The 23,787-nt window shown below is 43.1% G+C and overlaps 2 protein-coding genes across 3 annotated transcripts in view; one reads left to right on the forward strand and one right to left on the reverse strand.

Annotated features, from left to right (window-relative positions):
- Positions 1-1,696: 1,696 nt before the first annotated feature.
- SAYSD1 (SAYSVFN motif domain containing 1) lies at positions 1,697-2,458 on the forward strand. The gene is made up of 2 exons (XM_068408346.1): positions 1,697-1,869; positions 1,949-2,458. Exons 1-2 carry the CDS (start codon positions 1,711-1,713, stop codon positions 2,237-2,239), a joined length of 450 nt encoding a protein of 149 aa, XP_068264447.1. The 5' UTR covers positions 1,697-1,710; the 3' UTR covers positions 2,240-2,458.
- Positions 2,459-3,753: 1,295 nt separating this feature from the next.
- GLP1R (glucagon like peptide 1 receptor) overlaps positions 3,754-23,787 on the reverse strand; it is a 90,156-nt gene continuing 70,122 nt past the window's right edge. For both annotated transcript variants that reach the window (XM_068408327.1, XM_068408335.1), the window contains exons 8-13: positions 22,591-22,651; positions 18,309-18,378; positions 17,499-17,587; positions 13,034-13,172; positions 12,101-12,142; positions 3,754-7,105 (exon numbers count right to left, since the gene is read on the reverse strand). In XM_068408327.1, the coding sequence (XP_068264428.1) occupies positions 6,938-7,105; positions 12,101-12,142; positions 13,034-13,172; positions 17,499-17,587; positions 18,309-18,378; positions 22,591-22,651 (569 nt within the window). In that variant the 3' untranslated portion in view covers positions 3,754-6,937. The remainder of the gene's footprint in view (positions 7,106-12,100; positions 12,143-13,033; positions 13,173-17,498; positions 17,588-18,308; positions 18,379-22,590; positions 22,652-23,787) is intronic.

Raw genomic sequence — 23,787 nt, forward strand, 5'->3', positions numbered from 1 at the left:
GGTCTATTCAATGAAGCTGTTAGTTTAAAAACAGGATATACTGAAGTCATTTAAGACTTTATGGATACAAATCTGTTTAGGTATTTCTCTGCAGTGTAACACTCATTTACAGATGAGGTTACTGTAATGCTTTTAGGCTTCAAAGGCATGCTTCATGGCACTCTTTTATGTGTTTCCTAACAATACATGGCAATATAGGCAGCCTGACACAGCCATAAAATAGCTATTTGGATGCACAATAGCAAATACATACTAGAACCAGTAAATTTTCAATAAAATCTGATAGCATGTGAATCACTCGGTGCAGCTTGCAAAGGGTTATTAAGCTCAGGTATAACTATTAGTTTGACTAGTTTGACTAATGATGCATACAGAATGTAATATGTGGAATTACCCAGCACTTCTTGGAAGAGCTGTTTTCATGAACAGTAGTACATGAGGAAGAAAAAAAAAAGCAAAATAAAATAATGTCCTGTGCAGCCTATCTTAAAATATTTTGAACTGCTATTTCAAAATCAAATTTCCACAAATAAAGAGAAAAATGTCATTCATTGTGACACTTTTTGCAAAGTCGGAAGGTTAAAAGAAAGTTATTTTGTAACAGAGCATAAAATAGGCATTTGAAAAATGATTTAGCTGGAAAAAACACAATTTTTTCCACATTAAGATAACTTAAGAACACCCAAATTGATTTTTATTAGACTTCTCATATTCACTTCTGAGCTGACACATGCATGAGATATTCAGCCCTAAAGGTCACTTCTGAGAAAGCTATAAGTAACTGGAAACAGCACTGCAGGATGAAATGATGTCTCATCACTAACTATTACTGCTGGAGAGTGATAAATATTTTACTCCTGAGGCTAAGAGCCAGCTTCTGAAAATAAATTTCCATTTCGTAGCTCTAACCATAGCTGAAAGATGATGTGACAGAGCTGGTTTTCCCGATTTTAATTTTTTGTTTAGAGGGCGGGACACACGGGCCTGGTTTTAGGAGACACCGTGCTGAGGGACGCTGGTGAGGCCTGTGGGCCTGCGCTGGAGGGAGCCCACCACGCACTTCTCTGCAGCCTGGAGCAGGTGCCGCAGGGAGAGCCCTGGCTCCTCTCACCCCACGGAGAGCAGCAGACACCCGCGGCAAGCCGAGCGAACCGGGCTGCTGGCCATGCCCAGCCCAGGTGCCCTCCTCCTCCATGCCGCCCCTTCCCAAGCCGCTCAGCGCTTTTCTACAATGGCTGCTCAAATGCCTAATGCAAATGTTGCTGGTCACCCCGGCTGCTAACACCTCTATTCACCCTCCTCAGGCTTTGGTCACCCCATGCCTTATTCTTTCCTGCTCCTTTTCTTTTTGGTGTTGATATTAGTAACGAAGGTTTAGATATGAAAAAAAGCCCAAAACGGAACGGGGAGGCCTTTGGGGATTTTCAGCTTTTCTTCAGAGCTAAATGGCTGGCTCTGCTACCAATTTGGAAGAGGCAAGGCAGGGGGTGGCTGGCTGTGGCTCCCTATGGGGGCGCCTAAGCCTCTGCGGGCCTCCTCCGTTTCGGGCTGAGGCGGCCCGGGATCCTCCTCGCGCTGCTCCCACCTCAGCCCCCTCGGGCCGCCAGCCTCTACCCCGGGGTCAGGGCGCTCCTCGGCCCCGCCCCGCTGCCGCACCGTCACGTGCGCAGCGCGGCTGTCGCACCGCCCTTGCGCAGGCGCGGGGTGGACATGTCGGCCGCGGTGGAGCGGCGCCTCGCTCAATTCCGCGCCGCCCGCGGCAGCGCCGCCGACTCGCCCCGGTCCCCCGAGCCGCCAGGAAAGGCCGCGGCTCCAGAGGCCGCCGAGGAACAGCGGGCAGCCGCGGCGGGCCCGGGCGGCGGCGCTGAGGTGAGCGCCGAGCTGGGCGGGGCGGGGCGTGTGGCGGCGAGTCGGTCCCTGACGCCACGTCCCGCTGCTGCCACCACAGGCCCGTCCCGGCGGGGCGGCGGCGCCGGTGTGGGCGCGTCCGCTGCTGCTGAAGGTGCTGCTGTGGGCGGTGCTGCTGGCGCTGTTCGCGGAGCTGGAGCTGGGGCTGCCCTACTTCGTCCTCTCCCTGCTCTACTGGATGTACGCCGGCACCCGCGGCCCCGCCGAGCGGCGGCGGGGCGAGCTGAGCGCCTACTCCGTCTTCAACCCCGGCTGCGCCGCCATCGCCGGGACGCTGACAGCCGAGCAGCTGGAGCGGGAGCTGCATTACCGGCCCGCCGCCGGGAGGTAGCGATCGGCCCGGCGCGTGGGGAGCGCCTGGGCTGGCGGGAACAGCCGCTTTGCGGGGGCGGCCCCCGCTACCTCCGCCCCGCCGCACCACGGACTCGAGGAAGGGCTGGGGGAGGAGGAAAAGGGGGGGCATTTTTATGCAAAACTCCACTTGCGCCTTACTCCTAGCCCGCTTTGCCCAGGCGCGGTCCGGTCCCGAATAAAGCCGTAGCAAAGCGTGCGCTCTGGTCTTGTTCCCTGGGAGTCCGGGCCCGGGCAGCTGGCAGCAAACCCCCGGGCAGCTGGAGCGGCACCGAGAGGCACGGCCGTTGTCACAGCTCCAGCTGTCACCTTGTCAGCTGGTGAATTTCAGCTCCTGCTGACCTTTGCCACTGATAGGAGGAAGGCTGGTGTTTGACGACACCTTTAGTAGAAAGGCCAACTGCTTTTCTTCCCAGCACTGGCTAGAATCCTTTTTCTGAAGAAAAGACATGAGGCACTATCACTATACCTAAAATAGGCTGCTGCTTCTGTTTGCCCTCTAACACAAATACCTGATTGTGATGCAAGGTCTTTGTTCACTTCATAGTACAGTTTTCATTATTTGCAGTGTAAGCAAAGAAGATTTGTTGTTATTCCTGGCAGGTACAATGTTTTTCTTAACCACCATTTTGAAAAAAAAAGTTGAGGGTGAAATGCAAGAGGCCCTCACATGGACAGGGATTTGCCCTGTTGTTGGATTCAGTCCTTTTACCACAGCACAGCTGCTGATGCTTCTCACCCTCATCCCCCAGACTGTCAGGTGTACTTCTTGTATGATCCACCAGCAGTTTTAATATGTAGATCATTGCATTAAAACAAATCATTAAGTCATAGTGAAGAGCAGCTGGTAGAACTTGTGCCTCTGAGGACCGAGTTGAGAAGAAAAGTCACAAATTGGTCTTTCAAATGCTGTTTCATTAAGCCTTTTCTAGTTGAACAGTTCCATACAGTGTTCAGGCTTGACTTACCAGAAGTTTTATTGGTTGGGGAAACAAAAGGAAGTGGTGTTTTGAACTGAATTGGACTGGAAAGAGAATAATAGATTAAAGCACAGGTAATATGTTTAACACTACTAAGCATCTCTCAGTAGCTCTCCACAGCGCTCTCTTAGCTTCTACATTGGTCTGCTCTTTAAAGCTGAGCACAGAATTATTTTATTTGCACATATTCCACCATCCTCTGGAAAAAAACCTCAGAGTTCTCACTATTCTTACTAATTCTTTCTGACTCTATACAGAAAACACGCTGCATTTTGATTTTGATTAACATAGCCTTTGCAGGTTCAAAGGCCTCTTTGTAGTGGACGTAGAGTTCCAAACATAAAGCTTTGTTTCCTTGGAAGAACCATGAACTGTGAGTCTTTCCATTCTTAAAAAATATTCTAATTACAGAGTATGAAGTAGTCAGGTGATACTTAAAGTAAATACACCAGTAAGTGACAGAATTTTGTGAGTTGAACCTTTATTCACAAGGATAAAAATAAACATCAGCATAGCGTTTATGGGGAGCTGAGAATCTGACATCTTGTACAGTTTGATTCTGTGGGGGTGTTTTTTTAAAACAAGGAAATACATGCATATTAAATATAAGGTTACATCCATGAAATTATAAAACTTTATAGCAGCAATGCTGGAAATAAAGTGTTAATTTGTTATAAACTCTAGTTACTTTATGTCCAAGTGAATTTATAGACTCTTCTATTTAATGCTTCATGAAACAAGTTACCACAATAAGTGAGCATGAACCTGAAAGGCACAAGAAATAAAAATTCACACAGTTCATCTGTTGCAGTGCTTTGTGTTGGTTTGCTTATTTCATGCTACTCAAATAAATGCACATTAAATTCTGAAACAGAGATGGCATGAATAATAACAAAGGCTTGTAAAAGGTTTTACTGAAGTAGATGAAGTATGATAGAGAAATTGGTGTTTAGGCCTTGCTGAAAGCATTTCTCACAATACATGACTACTGTAATTCTGCTTTGGTGGCAGTTACTTCCACTGAGTTGTTCCCTCAGTACTTGGAGGAGATTTAAAAAGGTTTGAAGAAGTGAGAGCTTAATCAGAGAGGGGGAAAGAAAATTCCACCACAACCCTCTGCTTGGCTAAGATCTCACTTTGTCATCTTATTTTTCTCTGGTATTCTAACAAGGCAGAAGTTACCCAGGTAAGTTTGACATCTGGTGCTGGAGCTACTCTTGTGGGCCCAGAGCCCTCAGCTTTTAAGTGACTAGGAGGGGCAAGAGGAGCCTAATAACTCAAAAGCATGTCAAACTGTTGAAAGAATCTTGTGACAGCAGCTAAGTACAGGTTTGTTACCACACGTAAATACTTTCTATTCCTATGTCTGTCCTCTTTCGTTTGTTACATACACTTTTTCCAGCATAATAGTGTGTTAAAACACTTCTGTAACTTCCTATTGTCATAGCAAAACTATCAAAACTGTTTGCTAACAGCTGTGCAAGTAGCAGAAACTTTTTTTTCCTCAGGTTTGCATACAACTAAGCAGGGCCCTGGAAAACTAGCACCCACTCCTGAATATTCATGAGTGAAATTATTCCCTCTGATGTGTATTATCATACAGCTGTAAATTTCATCTGCCATCATGCTGCCTTTTCACCCACCAGTGACTAACTTTATCAGTCCTTTCTTATTCGAACCACTTAAGGGTAGATGTTAAATAGAAATATCAAACATACTCTCTACGTACAGGAAGCTAATTAATTAAATTGCAGGACCACAGTTAACATACGCATGTAGTAGGCAGGTGTTGTATTGATGGTCACACCATATAGAAGCTAGTTACTAAACTTACAAGAACCTGAGGTGCTTCATTCCAAGGTCAGCTCTGCAATGGATGTTAGGAAGGGAAGACCTGGAAGTGGCCTGTGTAGAAGCCAGCATGCTAAACATACGTAAACCAGCCTGAGAACTGTGGTGGATTTCTACAAATGTGTCTGATTTCCCCCTGGAGCTCAATTACAAGCATTATAGCAGAAGAAGGTAACCCATCCTCTCTAATTCATTTCTAACCTGATGATTGCAAAACTAATCCACCCTGTTGGCAATTTGGATTCTAATACAATGATTAAATAATCCCATGCAAAGCAATCTAGCTGCAGGCAGGAAAGATGCTGAATTACATCTCAGAATATCCAGTCCACCTCCTTTGCAATAGGGGCTGTGAATGCAAGTGCAAAAAGAGATGTAAAAGTCGGGTTTTTTACCTCTGCTGAGTAGTCTAACTGCTACGCCACAGAAGTTACTACAAGAAGTCTATGGACAGGGATATTCTCAGAGCCAGTTTTGGCACCTTGCCTCTTTGTCGTAAAGAGAGCCTGAGCAACAGCTGAGTAAAGATATGTAAAGCTTATTCTTAAGTGATGGCATGGGTCACGTCCTGCTTGTAAAGGTACCTCTGTTTTTCCCCAACAACTCTTGTAAACATCAGGGAGGGTAACACGATGAGCAGTGCAGATGCATTCACTGCAAGAGCCCTCACAGTTTTAAACAAACGGACAAAGCCCGTTGAGTTAAGGATAGCGTTTTGGGGGGCACTTTTTGAATCCCTCGATGGCAGGCAGGCTGTGGGGCAGCCCCGGGAGGGGGGAGCCAGGAGCTGTCCGCCATGCTGAACCCCCAGCCGCGGACCTTCAGCGGTGGTGCCCTCCCGCAGCACCTTGCGGGTATCTCCTGTCTGGAGAAAACGAGCAAGGCTGGAGGAGACAAAAGTGAGCCCACACTGTGAGCTACCGAATCTTTTCCAAGTAGGTGAAGTCTGCTAAGACCAGCTGTGGCCACAAACTGACTTCTGTGTGTTCGCACCCACAAGAAGCAGAGTATAGCTTAGAAAGAAAATGTCCTCTTGAAGCACAAGTCATTATCCTGTCCCTGGTAACACCTGTGTGCCAACTGAAGAGGCAGAGTACCACACAGAAACGGAAGGGCTGTGCATTCAGGGGATATTTCCATCCATGTCAATAGAGATAACGTGCACCTATTAATAGCAGAAGAGGCCCCTACCAGATACTCTTTTTTTTGTTTGTTTGTTTGTTTTTCAAGTGAAGCTTAAAAAGAGCAATCAGAAATATGCACCACGCTACCTGCTGCATTGATAGATCTTCAGGATGCTGTTCTTCACGCACCCAGAAAACAGGTAAGCATATTTTCTTTGGGAAACTCTTACTACAAAACTGATTCTTCCCTAAAACACAAGTTGTGTCCCACTAAGTTCTTTTTTTCTAAAATTGGTGACAGCACCTTACCCTATCCCCATAAAAGTCTAAATGTATTTTTTGGCAATAATCATATTCTGTATCCTTGTAATTTAATCAGTCGATCACGCAGCTCGCCCACTCAACAATAATAAGACATTGACCCTGTGGTTTCAGACTGGATCAATGTTATGCTTAAGTTTTGGGCACCTGGAGGCCTTGTGTGCAAACAGGAAGAAACTCTTAACTTACTTTAGACGTGATCAATTTTTCCTCTGATGTGTTGATTGTATTAGCAGATTGCTTTCCCTAGAAATGTTTGTCCAACAGCCTGCAGGCAATGAGCAGCATATGCTTAAGTTTCTTGCTGGAGATGGCATACTTAAGCCACTTGCTTGGGTATTTAAGGGTTTTCAGGTATATTATACAGTTCATTGTTCTCAGTCTGATTCACCTGCAGAAATCTTAGCTGAACGTGGCCTGACAAGTGGCAGCGTAGACGCTACTGCCTACCGTGCCTCCACTACTGATGCTGTTGGCCGGACACTTCAGAGGTTTCATACTGCTGTCTCTCTGGACATACAAATGTTCCAGTCTCCAGCGCTCCCAGCTTTTCCGAAACTCCATCTGAACCTAACAGAAGCAAAGAAGGAAACAAAAGGAATGAGTGTAGAACTAATGAGATCTTTAAATGACTCCATTAGAAAAGAGCAAGTAAAAAAATAAAGATACCACACTACTGAGAAAAGCTGGCAATGCTTTAAACCTGCAATATTATTCCTTCAAATTATCCAATTATCTTATTAGTCCATTGTAGGACATTCATATTTAAAATAATGACAGCATTCACTTTTACTTGTGGAAATAAAGCTCTTTTATGCACCAGGAAATCTTATCTTCATTATTTTATTCTAAATTGTATTCAACTGCAATACTGAATGTACTCTATGCCCTAATCAGTACTAACAATTAAGTTGATTTTGCTTATCCGCCTTGAAATGACTGAAAAGACTGGCTTCCCACTCAATACTGTTACCACAGGTATTCTTAAGAGTTCTGTTTTAACTTCTGGTTTGATTTAAACAGTATTACATCTTGGATTATTTTTGTTCTTTGAATATTTATGGGTTTTTTATTCCATAAAAAAATGAAGATTTATTCAGAATTGAAAACCCAACAATTAAGCATGTTAAAGACTGTACTTTCCCCCTGCTTTTTAAATAGCAATTACAATATCCCATTCCAGATACTAGCTTTTTTTTTAAAGCTACAAAATATGCTCATCCAGTCACAGGTTCTGAGTTAAAACTGTGTAACCTCTGTACTCATTTGGAAGTTTATCGAGGGTCTTGTAACTGCTAAACAAGAACACAATTTAGATCCTCCTGTTCCATGGGCAAAGTTCTTGCCACTTGACTGAAGAACCTCCATTAGCTTTTAACACATAAGGCAGAGGACATAAAATTGAACCTTTTTTACTCTAGAAAAAGGCAGGAGTGTAACTACAGTAATCAATTCATTATGGTGTGTACTTCAGCCTGGAAGTAAGTTCACTATAGGTGGGCCACTCAAGTGAGCCTTCTCTGGGAGAGTTCCTTTTTGTTTCCTTTTAAGGTCTGGTACTGACCACCAAAAGCCTAAATAGGTTTATAGCAGTTCCAGCACAGGCTTGTCATCATACCCAGGCTGCTGAAAACTTCATACTCTGAGGAAAACTTCCTAGGGAACCAGCTGCTGTATGTCTGTCTGCTCTGCTTGTTCACTGTGAAATACTGAATCTGGGAGGCAGCCCTAAAAATGGAGCAAAGCCTTTATATAACCAATTGACTTCCCTTGGCGGTTACCTCTAGCAGTGCTTGTCAGCTCTGGGCTACAGCCCTTCTACTGAATACTGTCCTGGTGGGAACCGGCTGCATCTCTGCATTTTTGATAACAGAATCGGTCCCTCTGGTATCACAACCAAATGGGACAGAAGGAAAGATGCTGAGATAGAAGGCTGTATTTTACTGTGATAACCGTGGGTTGTTGTGTCAAAAACTGCACAAAGACACCAGAAAAAGGCAGTGTGTCTGGGATAGCTTGGCACAGAAGAATGAGGGAGAACAGCCTGATAAAGACAGAAAAGGCAACAGTGAAATGCAGGGACCATACTGTCTGCAGGAGAAGAATTGACTGTATTACCACCCCAGTACTTCAGGTGGGCATGGAAAACATCTGGTTTAATAGGCAGCACTGGGAAAAAGCAGTTGTAGACATTTACAGACAGATCCTGAAAGAAAGCATGAACGTACTTACTGACAGAATAAATCAATAAGCAATAGAAATGGGTATCTTAGAATCAATCAAAAGGAGGAAATGAGTCTTGAGTCTGGCTGGACATGACAGGCTGTACCCTAGAGCTATGATACAAATAGCCTGCAAGACTGAGATGAAGTGCATGGGAAGACCTGAACAGAAGACTATATCAGAGATGATGTCTTGGGAATGGATCTGAATGACAGAATATTAGCTTTTTCTCCAGAGGTTAGGAAAAGGGTAAAGAGCAGCCCTGCTGTCTGTGCTGAATTGAGTTTTTGCCTAGACAGCTATGAATGTATGACTGAGGGAACAGGTTAAGATTTATTTTGCAAAGAGGCAGTTATTGAGCACAGAAGTAGATCTACAGATCTTTCAGCAAAATAATTAGCCCAGTATCTTTCACGTGTGGATAAGATTCCCCAGAAATAAGCTATACAGGGAAAAGAGAACCAAGAACAAAGCTCCCGTGAGAAAGGGGAAGAAGGAACATTTTTACGTAGAGTATTTTGAAAGAGAAAGGGAAGAGGTATGAGAACTTGGAAAAGATGGTCACAGAGGTTAAAGGTGGAGAAGACTTCTCACAGAGAGCAGCTGATTGAGCTTAACGCAGCTAATGGGCAAGGATGTTGAGAGTGTGGCAATGAATCTGGAATCTGATTACAAAAAAGTTAAACTTTGGCAAAAAAAACATCTTAGCAAATCATAGTGAAAGGAAAGTAGGTCTGAAATGGGATGGAATGGAGGTGGTGATGGAGTTCAACGGATAGTTTGTATAGAGAATGAAAAGAAATTATAAGAAAAAGGGAAGATTGGGCAGTAAAAAAAAATAAAATCTGGAGTCCTGAAGTCAGGACAGATGCTTTAAGGTAGAAGACAGTGAGGTGTACTTCCTTTGTGATAGGAAGGAGGCAAAAAAGGAGAAGCAAGACTACAGAGAATGAAACCTGAACCAGCTTAAACTAATTCTGGTGGAAAGAGGCAGCATCTCTGTGGTTTAGAATATTTCTTATAGAAAGCAACACTAACTGCAGAAAAACTGGTCATATTAAGCCCAGCTCATTTTGCAAAGAACATTGGTGATAATAGGCAATCTGATGAGACCCTGCTGTTGGCTTCAGAGCAATATTAGAGAAAATCCAGAATCTTTCAGGTGAAATATGACCGAAATATGAACATATTTTGATGTTTTAACATAAGTAGACACTAGAAAAGGACATTAATATCACTTCTAGCTTCATTTCTACTCTTGATCTGGAACCAGGACTTGCAAAAAACTTTCATTCTGTATGGTTAAGGAAAAAGAAAAGGAGTCAATGAGTAACAGACAAAAATAAAAATATAGACCATATTGCAAACAAGGATAGTCTTCGTGCACATATAGTCTGTCAGAAGAAAAACAGTTTCTCATTTAGTTTAGGAAAAATTTCTCCTATAGTTTAGGAAAGAAATAGAAGAGACTTGACCTAATCAAACTCTTTACATGGATTTATTTTATGGATGCTGATGATTGGGCTTGACAAAACCCTTCTCCCTTCTTTTAACAAGAGCTGGAACAAGTAAAATAATTCATCCTAGATTGTCTATTAGCTTTCTGTGAAGGTGAGCACATTGTGGTTAGATTTTACAAATTACATTACAAAGGCAAGAGAACTATAGCAACAAGAGATTTGGAGCATCTCTTAGAAATGTAGGTAGGCTACTTCACAGTAAGTTTTCCTCAAATGAAACAAGCCTACCCGTTTGCAATAAAGTTTGGGCTATGATGTACCTTTGCCCTTGTATCACATGGAGGAAATGATTGGGCATTACTCATGAGAGGCCTGGATGCAGCTGCACAGGGAATGTACGCGCAAAGGCCAAAGTGAAGAAAAGAAATACATGATGCACCAGCAGACAGTGCTGCATTTCAGGATTAAAGTACACCTGTAAAGCTGTACAAGGGATTTGAAATAAATATTCTCTAATGCATGCTTGAGCAAAGCCTGCTGCTACCCACCTCTGACTTCCGTAAGCAGTACAATTAACATATTCACTTAAACAAAATCTTACCCACAATCATAGAATCATAGAATGGTTTGGTTTGGAAGGGACCTTAAAGATCATCTAGTTCCAACCCCCCTGCCACAGGCAGGGACACCTTCCGCTAGACCAGGTTGCTCAAAGCCCCATCCAACTTGGCCTTGAACACTGCCAGGGAGGGGGCAACCACAACTTCTCTGGGCAACCTGTTCCACTGTCTCACTACCCTCACGGTCAAGAATTTCTTCCTAATATCTCATCTAAATCTACCCTCTTTCAGTTTAAAACCATTACCCCTCATCCTATCACTCCATGCCCTTGTAAAAAGTCCCTCTCCTGCTTTCCCGTGGGCCCCTTCAAGCTACAAAAGTGAACAGTCTCCTGCAGGGCTTAATTGAGGATGCCAGCTGCTCTTCTGTTGACTCCAGACTGGCCACAATGACACAAGCAGAACATTTTTCCATTGATTCCAATTCCTTGATGAGGCCTATCTCTCAATAGGTGATCTTGAATTACCGTGTCATGTTTAGAAGTAGATTTAGCATGAGTGTAAAACATTGATGTGCATTAAACTTAATAATGTGCTGCCAAATCAGCAGTGTTTCTTTCCCTTGCAAACCTGGCTGCTGAATAAATAATAATCATCACTTGGAAGGTAACATGAGAAATCCCTGCAATAGAAACAGAACAATACTCTTTTCCCTAAGATTCTGGGGGCTGGGATTCAGCAGAAACCATAGAAGATGGTACTTGCAATCAATTAACTCAAAGCCCTGGCTACGTTTCTTCTGGGTCTGTGGGAGAGCTCACCACTCCATGAAGCTCAGTTTGAATGAGAGCACAATGATGTCTTCAAGTAGCTGGGCCACACAGAAACCAAATGAAACCAAACTGTACGGGCATTAGCCAAGAGGACCCTCCACCCCCACCAGCCAGCTGAGTTCTCAGAATAAAATGGGCTCTACTCCCATGTTCACCAAAACAAGCAAATAAGAAGCACTATGAGACAGATTAAGAGCAGCTATAATTCTTAATAAACGAAAAGCTCCAGCAGTGCAAGCTATAGAATTGTGAACAAGACAACTTGCAAGATTTCATGTCTACAGATAGCAGCCCTAAATTATACTGTCTGAATTCCTTCCAACAACATTTGTTTGAGGAGTGATCCTGTGTAGCTGTACAAAGGAGGGCGTGTAAAAAAGTAAAAAAGCCCTGAACAAGGACAATTTAGCAGTTCAAGACCATTTTCAATTTCCTTTTCCTATAGCAGATGCTGATAAGGCAAATTGGAACCACTAGTGGCTCTCTTACCTCATTATTGATGAAACAGTAGAGAATTGCAACCATCAGCCCCTGAAATCAACAAAAACCAGAAGAGCAGTGAGCAGAGCAGTTCCCTCGCTTTGCCAAACAAACTTGCAGAGGGCTAGAGGCTCCACACTAGTATGTCGCATATAAGACTGAAAGATGGAGACAATCTGTGGTCCCTATCAGCTCTGATGCCAGAGGAGAGGTTTGACCAAACTATGTCTCAAAGCACATGATCTTAGGAAAAAGAAGTTACTGTTTTCTTCAACCTGTTATTTTTTTTCTGAAGATTCCTTTCCCCTCCTTTTTCCTTACTTGGTTTCAAGTTATGAACACTTCATAAGTGAACAATTCACAGTGATCTTAAATACAGCTCTGTGCTTTATAAACAGGGAATGAGTGGGTGAGCAGGGAAACTAGAAGAATAATGATTCCCTTAGACAAGGAGACTCTTTTGAAATGGCCTTATCTAAGGCAACAGCTAAATAAAAATCACAGTAAACCTTCATCCTCCTCACATGCAGTTACAGCTGTAGACAGCTACCTCTGACAGTACAGATTTTCCAAGAAGTATCAAAAACCCTGGAGAAAGCACAAAATTTGCTTTTAGCAATGCCATTATACAATTACAGGAAATCACAGACAATTTCATTATTGCCTTGAGGTGTCCCATAGGAAGTAGGTATTAATATGTGGATAGGAATACCAGTTTATTGTGGTAAATTTAAGACATTGAAAATAAGAGTATGTGACACTAATATCTAAGTTGGCTATTAAAAATTAGTCCTCATACTTTCCCTTCCACTGTCATAATCCTGTAATATCCAGTGCTAAATTGAGAAACACAGAACAGGGAACATGCAATGAGACAGAAAGCAGGTCCCCAAACAGCAGTTAAAAAATATCTTATCCACATGCGCACGGTGTGAGTGCTACCTGGAAAGAAGCAAAGGAGAGTTCAGTAAAAAGCTTCACAAAGCGCAGCATCCCTCTGGCATGCTCATCAGTAATAAAGGCAAAGATGACCTCATGGGTCCCCAGCAGCGGGATCAGAGTCAACGTAGACTTGGCCAGCCTAAGATCACAAAGAAAGAAAAAAACAATGCCACTGAGTAGATCATTGTTGATCCCAACGATCACTGGGAAGTCACTGTTTCTGCATTCTGCTTCTGACACTCTGTCAGCTTTCCCAAGTCACTGCACCACTTTGTGTCGCAGGGTCCTCCTCCAGAGGCTGCAGAAAAAGAAAAAATCTTCAAAATAACCTTAGTAGGTTTCAATGTGTTTTAACTGCCCCTGCCACTCCACTGCAGACCCCTTCCTGCTGAGAGCAAAGCTCTGTATTCAGCTACTGGCTGTATTTCACCTGGAAAATCTTCTTCCAAACTCAGGAGGGGGCCATGTGCTTTCTTGTACCTAAGATGTCTTCTTGTATATCCTTTTCCCCATCTGTAAGTGGGAAAGATTACCAAAACCTACTTTGTTGACGCCCTGAAAGAAATAATCTATCAATAATTGGAATATTTTAAAAATATCCTGGCAAAGGGAGAAGTATTTGCTATTCCTCCCCACCTCTGTGGTGTGTTAAATCATCAAAACACTGTAACTAACCATAACTGCAGAACACTTTATAAAAGCAGTTAAACTGTCTTAAAGTGAGTGATGAGTCCATGATTTAAACGGCAAGTTCAAAGACACAGCTAGCAAAGGAAAAAAAATGAACCAACCTGAAATAAAACATTTTTCACCTGTGAGAGAGCAATGCTCAGGGATACAACCATGGGAGAACATTCACAAGAATGGTCTTTAACTCTCTTTTGATAGACATACATCCTAGCCACCCAACAGGATAATGAAAGATGCCGGAGCCACACATGGGAGTTTATAGGGCTATCCTGGGCCACAGAACCTATCAACATCTCACAACAACCTGTCCTGAGGCAATTCAGGAGATAAAAAGTCACTCAACTAGCAGAGCTGTCAGTACTCAGTAGATCTTGTGTGCCCTAGCGCTGTTGGCTGCTATTCTGAATCATGTAATCATTCAGGTTGGAAAACACTTCTGGAAGTCTCTGGTCAAACTCCAGTTTGCAGTGGGCTACTCAGGGCTCTGTCCAGCCAAGTTCTGGATATCTCCAAGGTCCTCCACAGCCCCTCTGGGCCTCTCTTCCAGCGTCAGACCACTTTCACTGTGCATTTTTTTTCACGTCTGACATGCAATTGGAATTTCTCTTGCTGTAACTTATGACCTCTGTCCCTTGTCCTTTCACTGTGCATGCCTGAAAAGACTCCAGCTCCATCTTCTGTATAACCATCATTAGGTAGCTAAAGATTGCAATTAAATCCTTGCTTAGCCTTCTATTCTCCAGACTGAATAAACCCAGTTTTCAGCACCTTCTTCTATGTCGCCTGGTCCAGCCCCTGAGCTAGCTTGGTGCAAAACTGATGCAAGTCCTATGGGGTTAGAGGGACAGGACATAATGTCTTTCTTGTACTGGGGAGCCTCAACCTCAACACCAGAAGCAGTCTCACAAGTGCTGAATGGAGGAGATAGGTCACTTCCCTTGACCTTCTGGCTATGCTTTTACTAGTGCAGCCCAGTATGCAGTCTGCCTATGCTGTCACAGGGGCACACAGCTGAATCATGTTCAATCTGTTGTCCTCCAGCATCCCTGGGTCTTCTGTAAAGTTGCTTTCTCCCCAGTCACTGCCCATCCTGTACTGCTGCATGGGGTTATTACACATCAAGTGCAAGGCTCCTGTCAGCCCATCCAGTGGCCTGCCAATGTCCTTGATACAGAAGGACTGAGGGATGGTGAATCAAAGCAACTATTGAAATTAAACAGTTTACACATACAGGTAAGCAGAAATGCAGATCTCTAGTGGACCTAAGCAGACTACTGCATTAGGGAACAGAGGGCTTGTTTAAATGAGCAGCTGACCAGGAAGTCTTGTGATGGAGGCTCTGCTTCACCACCACCACCTGCCTGAGACAGAGGTAGAAGCAGGAGGCTGATGCTGAATTGGCTCTGGAGGCATCGCCTGGGTAAAAAAAGGAAGTTGTGTAGGTTTACAGCAATGCCCTAGCTAATTGTTCTAGATGGGATACTTGGAGAGCTCTGCCTTAAACATGAAGCCATGCAAAGTCCTATGAAAAGGCTTCCTGGGTAATGAAGATCTGCCTAAAGAAAATGCTTTCCCTCAGCAAGGGGAGAAGTTTCTCCACGATTCCAGTCCTTCTGTAGGGAAAAGGGATTTGCTGCCATACTGAACAGTACTCTCTCTCTCTTTGTCAAATGAATGCGCAACAGGAGAGAGGTGAAGGAAAGACTAGCCTGAGAGCAAAATACTTTTCTTCTTTCTATACACAACTGTGTTTAAGCTAGTGACTTTCTAGGACATCTAGATTGGTCCTTGTTTAAAATAACACATTCCAACACAGAAGTTCTGTCTTCCCTCCACTCAAAATCTTTTCCAGTGTCTTTGAGCAGAAAAGAAGGGGGGGGAAAAATTGTGATACAGGAATCTCTGACTACTGGTCTTGTCATCATCAGAAGCATACCAATGAACTGAACTCTTCTGGGCAAAAGACTTCCCCAAAGCTTTTGGCTATAACCACCAACCTCTGGACAGACCACCAAGACTATAGTCTTCATCAGTGAGGGCGGCTCTGTTGCTGGGTAAATCCTTTTCTGATAAAGCCTTTCTGTGTACACAGCAGATTTTTGAACATGCAACATGAAGAAATGAATGAACATACACCTCTGAAAAATGGCTCACCTGCATCAAACCTTCCTGCTGCTTGCAGAAGTCATGAGGGTAAGGGTTTTCTCCCTTTACAGAGCAAATTTAGACAGACTTTTAAATGTCTTAAAGCCATCAGAACTGGAAAATTCCTCCCTTCCACCACTGCCAGTTTTACCCTGGCAAATAAAGGTCACATATATTCAAAAAAACAGCAGGCATGAAAGCAAAGCTTAAAGCTTGTTAAAACGAGTCCTTTTCTCTACTTTGAGCTCTAAACATGCAATAAGATTTCCAAAATTTCACATGAGGTAAAGAAGGTAGGTAACATACAAGGCAACTCTATACTCTGATGAGAATGCACCAAAATACATACCATGTCTAGCTTAGAAGGCTGCCGCATTGAAATACCCAACTTCAGACTAGCTAAGTCAACCGCCAGTAACAGTCCAGCCACCACAGCATGTAGCTCCGCACTGGTTAATTCAATAGCTAACTTGTTATTTCTACATTATTTTTCAGACTGCAATACAAAAGTATTCTCCAAGATGCAGAAATGAAGGATATGACCATGAATCTTAGCAAGCTGATTAAATAACAGGAAGAATACAGACACGGACAGGGTGAAGCCTGCAAAATGAAAATTGAACATTTCTCTGATGACCCTGACATCTCTCTTGAAACATCCTATGCATTCAAGATTGAAAGTCTGCCCCAATAGCAATTGGCAAGAAGGACAAGGAACAACACTCCAAAGTACCCCTATCTTGATCTTCATTGAAGTTAAAGCTTTTATTTCTATCACTCATAATATTTTTTTTCAAATTAGAATAGGATAGGATAGAACAGGATAGGATAGAATAGGGTAGGATATTTCAGTTGGAAGGGACCTACAGTGATCATCTAGTCCAACTGCCTGACCACTTCAGGGCTGACCCAAACTTAAAACATGTTATTAAGGGCATTGTCCAAATGCCTCTTAAACACTGACAGGCTTGGGGCATCGACCACCTCTCTAGGAAGTCTGTTCCAGTGTTCGACCACCTTCTCAGTAAAGAAATGCTTCCTAATGTCCTGTCTAAACCTCCCCTGGTGCAGCTTTAAACCATTCCCACACATCTTATCACTGGATCCCAGGGAGAAGAGCTCAGCACCTCCCTCTCCACTTCCCCTCCTCAGGAAGCTGTAGAGAGCAATGAGGTTACCCCTCAGCCTCCTCTTCTCCAGACTAGACAAGCCCAAAGTCCTCAGCCGCTCCTCACAGGACTTTCCTTCCAGCCATTTCACCAGTTTGTTGCCCTCCTCTGGATGCATTCAAGGACCTTAACATCCAGTACTTGCATATGCTGCAAGTATTTAAAAAATATCTGCTTAATTAATATTCATCTAGTATTATGGAAGACTGTAAAGTGATGAACTCTGAGATCAAGCCTTCTGTTTATCTATAACACAGGTGTAACACCTGCCCTGGCTTCACCAGGAGGCTTGTCTGGGGACTGACTGTCCAAGCAGTCATACCAATGTGTGACACCACATCTGTGCAGTACTCAAGGCATGTGATCTTTAACCACTTTTGTCAATCCACTCCTTTCACGTACCTCCTTGTCTACTTCCATTTTGATGGGCACAAAAAGTGTCAGACCACCATATGACATACCTGCATTTTATGTCAGTTTTGCACATCAAATTGGCCTGTAGTTTGGAGATGATGATGCATATAACTCTGATAAAGATCAGGAAATTTACCTGGAGAAATGAGAGAAGGATTTATATCGTCATTCAGAAACACATGTGCGTAAGTGTTCAAAAAAGCTGGTTTGTGTATGCATGTGTAGGTCCCTGTGCATCCTGCTGCTCTGCAGCTGCAGAATTTGCCATGGAACTCAACTCCTTGCTAAAGAATTGTGCTCTAAATACATCATCTAGGAATGCACAAGTCACCTTTGAAAACACAGCCAGATCACTAAACAAAGCAGGGGAGCTTACCTACATCTCTGGGGAGTGAGACACAGTAAAGGTGTGAGCTGTCCTTTTGCCTTGTCTGGTGGTCTGAGACTGATATGGTTTTGTGGCTGCAGAACATGGCAGTTCACAATGCCACATAATTTGTTGCTCTTCCGCAGCCCAGTACCTGGAATATTATCTTCTTCCTCCCTGTATGACCTGCCATAGCTTTCTGCACACACGGAGTTAACTGGATTGCTGCAGCATGCTGTTTTGTTATCATGTGCTGCCACTACAACATGACAGCATGTGGCCAAATTAAACAAAATGCTAGTCGGGAATTCCAGTGACAGAAACCAATTTGGTTTCATAAAATCACATTTCTGAATGAAAATGTCAACACCCTCAAAGGTTATTAGCCTTTGGACATGCACAACAGCCACGTGCACATCTGTTCTTTGTACTATATCACGTCGTGTTCTCATGGAAATCTGCCAGCTCGCTGCACACGCCCTGTACTCACCCCAATGGCGATGAGAATGGGCAGTCTGATGATCAGCCAGTAATTCATGTTATAGTTTCTGGTCCAGCAACTGGGAAGATGGCAAAAGAACGAGACAAGAAGAAAAAGTTTCAGTATATTACTAAAATCTCCTGCTTTTCATTCTGTCACAGCAATGCAGATGGAAAACAATACTGAGGACCAGATACCAGGAAAGCACATCACGCTGACATGGAAACAGATGCAGTTGCTTCTAAGAAACACTGAATGATTTGTACTATTGCAGCTATCATAATCCAAGTGGATACTACTCACTGGCCTTTCTTGCCCTAATGGCTAGCTCTCCTCCACAGTTTTCTATGTATTATCATCAGTTAATGGTGAAGATTTACTCCATTAAAGCCAAAGTCAAATTTTTCATGTGGCTGAAGGGAGAAGGAGGGGGAATCTGTTTGAGTCAGACCTTTCCTGCATGGTTCCTATCCTCTGCTTTTTGCATTATTTTTTATTACTCTGCAGTCTCCAATGTTAGGTCATCTCGTTATTTAACTGTTTGTTAGTTCTTTATTCCATTACCCACCATCACTTTTCTCATCTCAATATTTAGATCAGTCATCTATTTTATTTGTTCCTTATTTTCAAAAAGGACCTACTAATTTCCACAAGGAGAAAGCAATTAAGGCAGCTAACTCCAGTTCCTTCAGTGTATATGTACAGGTTTCAGGCCCAAAGGGAGTTTTAAAAGTTATAAGCAAGTAAAATCAAAGATGGGAGCAATAGTTCCCACCTTTTGTTGGCCAGCTGAGCCCTTTGCCAAGTAACATGCTACAGGCATTATAATACTTCGTTCTCCTCATAAGTCTCATTTTAGCTTTTTAAATTCCTGTGTCCTTGAGCAATACTGGAGAACAATCACAAGAAAAGTGATGCCCAAAAGCCACAGTTTGCGATCACTGTTTCGAAGTGAACTTCACACTGGGGGGTTTGTACATCTGGTTCTTTTAGATCCCACCCTGGCCACAGCCAGCCACCCCCATCTGTATGATGGGCCATGTGTGCACACACATGGCCCAGGTGTTGGGGCAGTGTTCACATGCCACTTCGCTTGTTGCTGCAGGGACAGCATTCTTAATATCTCCGTGAAATAACTTTGTTAGCCTCCTGCCATATTGCTCAGCATTATTCAAAAGCAACAGTCATCAGTAAAGCCAGCAGGCTTCTGAGCTACACAGGCTGTGAAACAAACTGTGAAACAGCACTACAGAAAACATAAGTTCCTTCACAAAACAAGTTTCTCTTCATCTCCAAATCTCATCTGCCAGAACATATACATGCTCAATTTTCCTTCAGGTTTCTTAACAGGCCTATGAAACTTCACCTTGGGTGATGTTGGTGGAAAGTAAACCCTCTCCAACCTTGTAATGGGACAGTCAACTTGAGAGAAACTAGCAAACCATGGTAGGGATCCATGCTACACCACCACACCCATGTGCGCTCACATACTAGAGAGGAAAGTGAAGCAGCTTGGCTGTGGCAATTCCATATTCCCTTGCAAGTACTGCAAAAGCCCAAGAAGGGCTGAGGATTTAATTTTTCCTTTCAATTTCAGTATAATGCACACATAACAAGCATATTACTGCAACCAGCAGCTCCACAACCTATAACTCAGTTGTATTTTATATACTGGAGAAAACAGGTGCACATATTGTGTGCAGTCAGTGTACCTGAGCTGGAATCTGAGTAACAGGAGAACTTAATTGGTACGTGTGACTGGGAGCCAGCTTCATGGAGCCTTTAAAATTATTTGAACCCCTCAAGACTAGCAGGATAATAGGCATGGCTGGAAGTAGAGTCCTAATTTTCTGACTAGCTGCAGTGGAAGCAGAGGCAATTTTAAAATTTCCTGATAATGACGGAGGCTGAGAAATGATTCTTTACATTAACTCTGCTACATTTCTGTGTATATTAATTTGCTTCCTGTGGCACAGAACAGTTTTAGCTACTTTTAAATTTATACAAATATGTGCAATAAAACAACATTACAGCCCAATTAAAGTGTCATGGCTATTAAAGTGTCCAGAAAATAAAATTGATAGATCTGTACATGATTTCTTGTCCATCTGTGCTTTCTGGGATTGCCACACTGATAAATACACCAACAACTACTGTGTTTGGGATCTCTCCCTGCAGTTTGCTCAGCACCACGCAGAAGATGCTTGGCTACTAATAGCCTCAGAGCCGTGAATAGAGAATAGGTCCAGTGAAACAAAGGCTACTGGGAAGTTTCTGCCTTTGCTTGCCCATCTGGTATTCTTTTTCTAAAAATGAAAACACTGAATTTTTACTTTGAAGAAGTACAGCTGAATAGCTCCATTTTTTAAAAAGATTGTAGGCTGGCTGTCTTGCTCCCATAATTAATTGCAGATAGAAACACAGGTATGTAAGTATCAGATCTTTATGCACAGTCTAATAACTAAGAAATACAGCTTGCCTTTAATTTTATTTGTAATCTAGACAAAGCCTTTTTCAATAGCTCTCTTTTTAAAACAGCAACTGCTTTCTAAAAGAGTTCACACTCGCACATGTAAGGAAAGAACAAGCCAATCTGTAAGTAAGTCTTGCAGGCTTCAGTCCTTCATTCAACTGGCTACGTTCATAGGACTGCCTCAAATTCCCAGCCCTGACCACATTTACTTCCAGTCATTCCTCATAGCCAGGGAAGTAGTTAAGTCACAAATTAAATTTACAGCCCGCTGCACATCCATGGTGACAGCGCTATGGCAAACAGCATGAAAGATATCCCTGGCTGCTCCAGCAAATGCCCGCCCAAGGCACAGAAATCTCGCCTTTCAGAGAGGCTGCTGCACGTGGTTATTTATCGCTGTATTTTACAAATATTTATACAAGATTTAGAAAATTCAATAAGGTGCAAAATTGCCCCTTTTAAGGTCCACTGAAGGCAGTGAGTGACGGTTTTCCTTAACAGAAATCATAAATCAGCTCTGAGCACCGCATAATGTAGGAGGCTCAGCATGAGCACTTTGAATACATTTTCTACATAGTGGGAAGATATGCCCATGGAATATGGCCCGTTCAGAGGCCACATGTTCTTTATACCTATTCCGATAATTTCAACAAAACTTGCAATACATCAGTACGGCCACAATCTTGCTACAGAATATTATCAAGTCAACCTTGAAAAGGAAAGTCAGAAAATCCCAGCATTGCTTAGCCAGAAAAGGCAGCTTTGACTGAACTGGTTCAGCACTATGAAAGACACTAAAAAAAAAAGCCATTTCTTAATACTCACGAACCCCAGAAAAAAGTCTGGGGTTGGCTCTGACTACACTGAATTTTCACATTGCACCATCTCTCCAGCAAGGACTGTGTCGGGGAGCGGGGTGGGGAGAAAAATAAGTCCCTCTATAGAAGACCTGGCTGGGTTGTTTGGAAACTAAGTAAGAGGAAGACCCAATAAATAGTACATTTAGAATAAAAAGGAAATAGCATAAAGTTATTTATTTCATCACAAAGAAAGCTACCCAAGTATTTCCAGGCAGTCACTAAGAAGAGGAAACCACTTTCCTCCCTTATTTTTTTTTTTAAACAAAAACAAAAAAACCAAACAAAACCAAAACAAAACAAAACCAAACCAAAAAAAAACACCACAAACTACAATGCTGTTTGGTACATAAAGCATATATAAAGGCAATTTTTCAGAAGAGCCACTATGGTAAAAGTGGATGAAAAGTATTGTGTGTTTTGCAGCAGTCTTGTGTGTGGTAGAGTTGACTTCAGCAAGACTAATATAAGCAGACAGAGAATGTGCCTTTATTTTAAGAAGATCTAAATAATAGAAGCTTAAACAAGAACAGGCAATCACATCTCTGCTGCTAGGCATAAGCTAACCACTACAAATCGCAGGCAGAATCCCGTGGGAGGTTTTTGCCTTCCTCTGAAGCATAACTGTAAAGGCTACTGCCAAAGGCACAGTATGAGAAGTGGTCTGGGTTGGGTATGATGACTTCTACTGTTGATACTGTAACTACAGAAAAACAAAACATACCTTTCCTTGACCTGCAAAAGGATAGATTCATTCAGACATGCAGAAAATTCTCATCAGAAAGAAACATATGCTCCTTTCTGAAATGTTATGCAAGACCTTCAGACAAAACAGAAGCAATTATGTGAGGTTTCAGCACATTGCCAAAGCAAACCACACCAAACAGAAAGCAAACAATGACCTGCCGGTGCACACATACAGCACAAATGAGATAGCTAGAAAAATCAGAACTAAACCAACCCCTCATCTTCATAAAGGTACTTGACAGTTCCCCAGAGGATAACAAACAGCATTGGCACACCTGGGAAGAGAGGAGACAAGGTTGACACTGACATTAAGAGACATGGAAACACAGAGAGAAGGACAAACCCCCCACATAATGATGAGCAACATAATTAACTGGTGGCAGGGTTGCAGCTCCTACCCAGCACCGATGGCTGTCAATGGTGGGAGGAGGAATCTAACCTGCAAGTAACTAATACATGTAACTCATTTTGCCTGGGCCCCCACCCTACTCCTAACAGGCATGAAAAGTGAATAACAACAGACCATCACCCCCATACTCAGCATATACCAGCTTTTCTGTGGAAAGTTTCACAGAGGGGCCAAGGGAACAAAATTTCTGGAAGCTCTGCTAGCCTCTATATTCACACCAGAGAAGAGTGCAGTGTGCTCTGACCTGAACCTTTGCATCCACATTTCTGCCCGCGGGTCAGCTACACTGTACTCAGGCAGCACCAAGCTCAGGCTGTCTGTTGGCATCGGGGCTGGAGCACGCTCAGCCCCACATACACCCAATGTCAAAGGGGAGTGTGGGCACATGGCATGTAGCAAGTTTGCTCAGGCCCCCCCCGCAGAGAAGTCCCAAGTTTGGGCTGCGGTACCCGGCATGGACTTGAGTGGCTGCAGCAAAGACAGCAGAAGCATCTGGTCTTGAGAAGAGGCTTTGTCCTACGCTTACCTGAGAGGGCATGTGCTACGGTTGGTCAGTTTATCTGGGGTGTAAAGGGAAGAGAGAAAAGCCAAATAAGCTGGCAGTCATTACTTGCTTCACAACATCAAAGGCTCTCAATTTATTTCATTTATGAAATGCCTAGGTCTTGAAAAATAATTTAAAAGTGCATCTACCAACCAATACTCAGTACAGGGAATGCCAAAAAAGCCCACAAGGCAGGAGAGCAGGTTGAGACTCTACAAGCAGGATGAGGAATTTCTGCCTAAGGATGGATCAAGATTCCTCTGTGTACCTCGTCGGACAGTGTCTGATGCCGTATGTACATTTTATAGGAAGGACAACATTTAATGTGCTTTGTTATTGCCTTCTTAAGAACCAATGTGGTAAGGGACCATAAGAACATCAGTGTGCAGCAGTAAGCACTGCACAGGGCAAATACACAATTCCTGAGAGCAGAAGCCACAGGGAAATCAGTGATCTCT

The sequence above is a fragment of the Nyctibius grandis genome, chromosome 1 (genome assembly GCF_013368605.1).
Source record: "Nyctibius grandis isolate bNycGra1 chromosome 1, bNycGra1.pri, whole genome shotgun sequence".
Classification (NCBI taxonomy): domain Eukaryota; kingdom Metazoa; phylum Chordata; class Aves; order Nyctibiiformes; family Nyctibiidae; genus Nyctibius; species Nyctibius grandis.

Bases quoted from the DNA above. Each gene is read 5' to 3' on its own strand.
- SAYSD1 (XM_068408346.1), top strand. From the start codon at position 1,711: ATGTCGGCCGCGGTGGAGCGGCGCCTCGCTCAATTCCGCGCCGCCCGC. The intron at 1,870-1,948 runs GTGAGCGCCGAG...CTGCCACCACAG, and splicing joins GCCCGGGCGGCGGCGCTGAG to GCCCGTCCCGGCGGGGCGGC.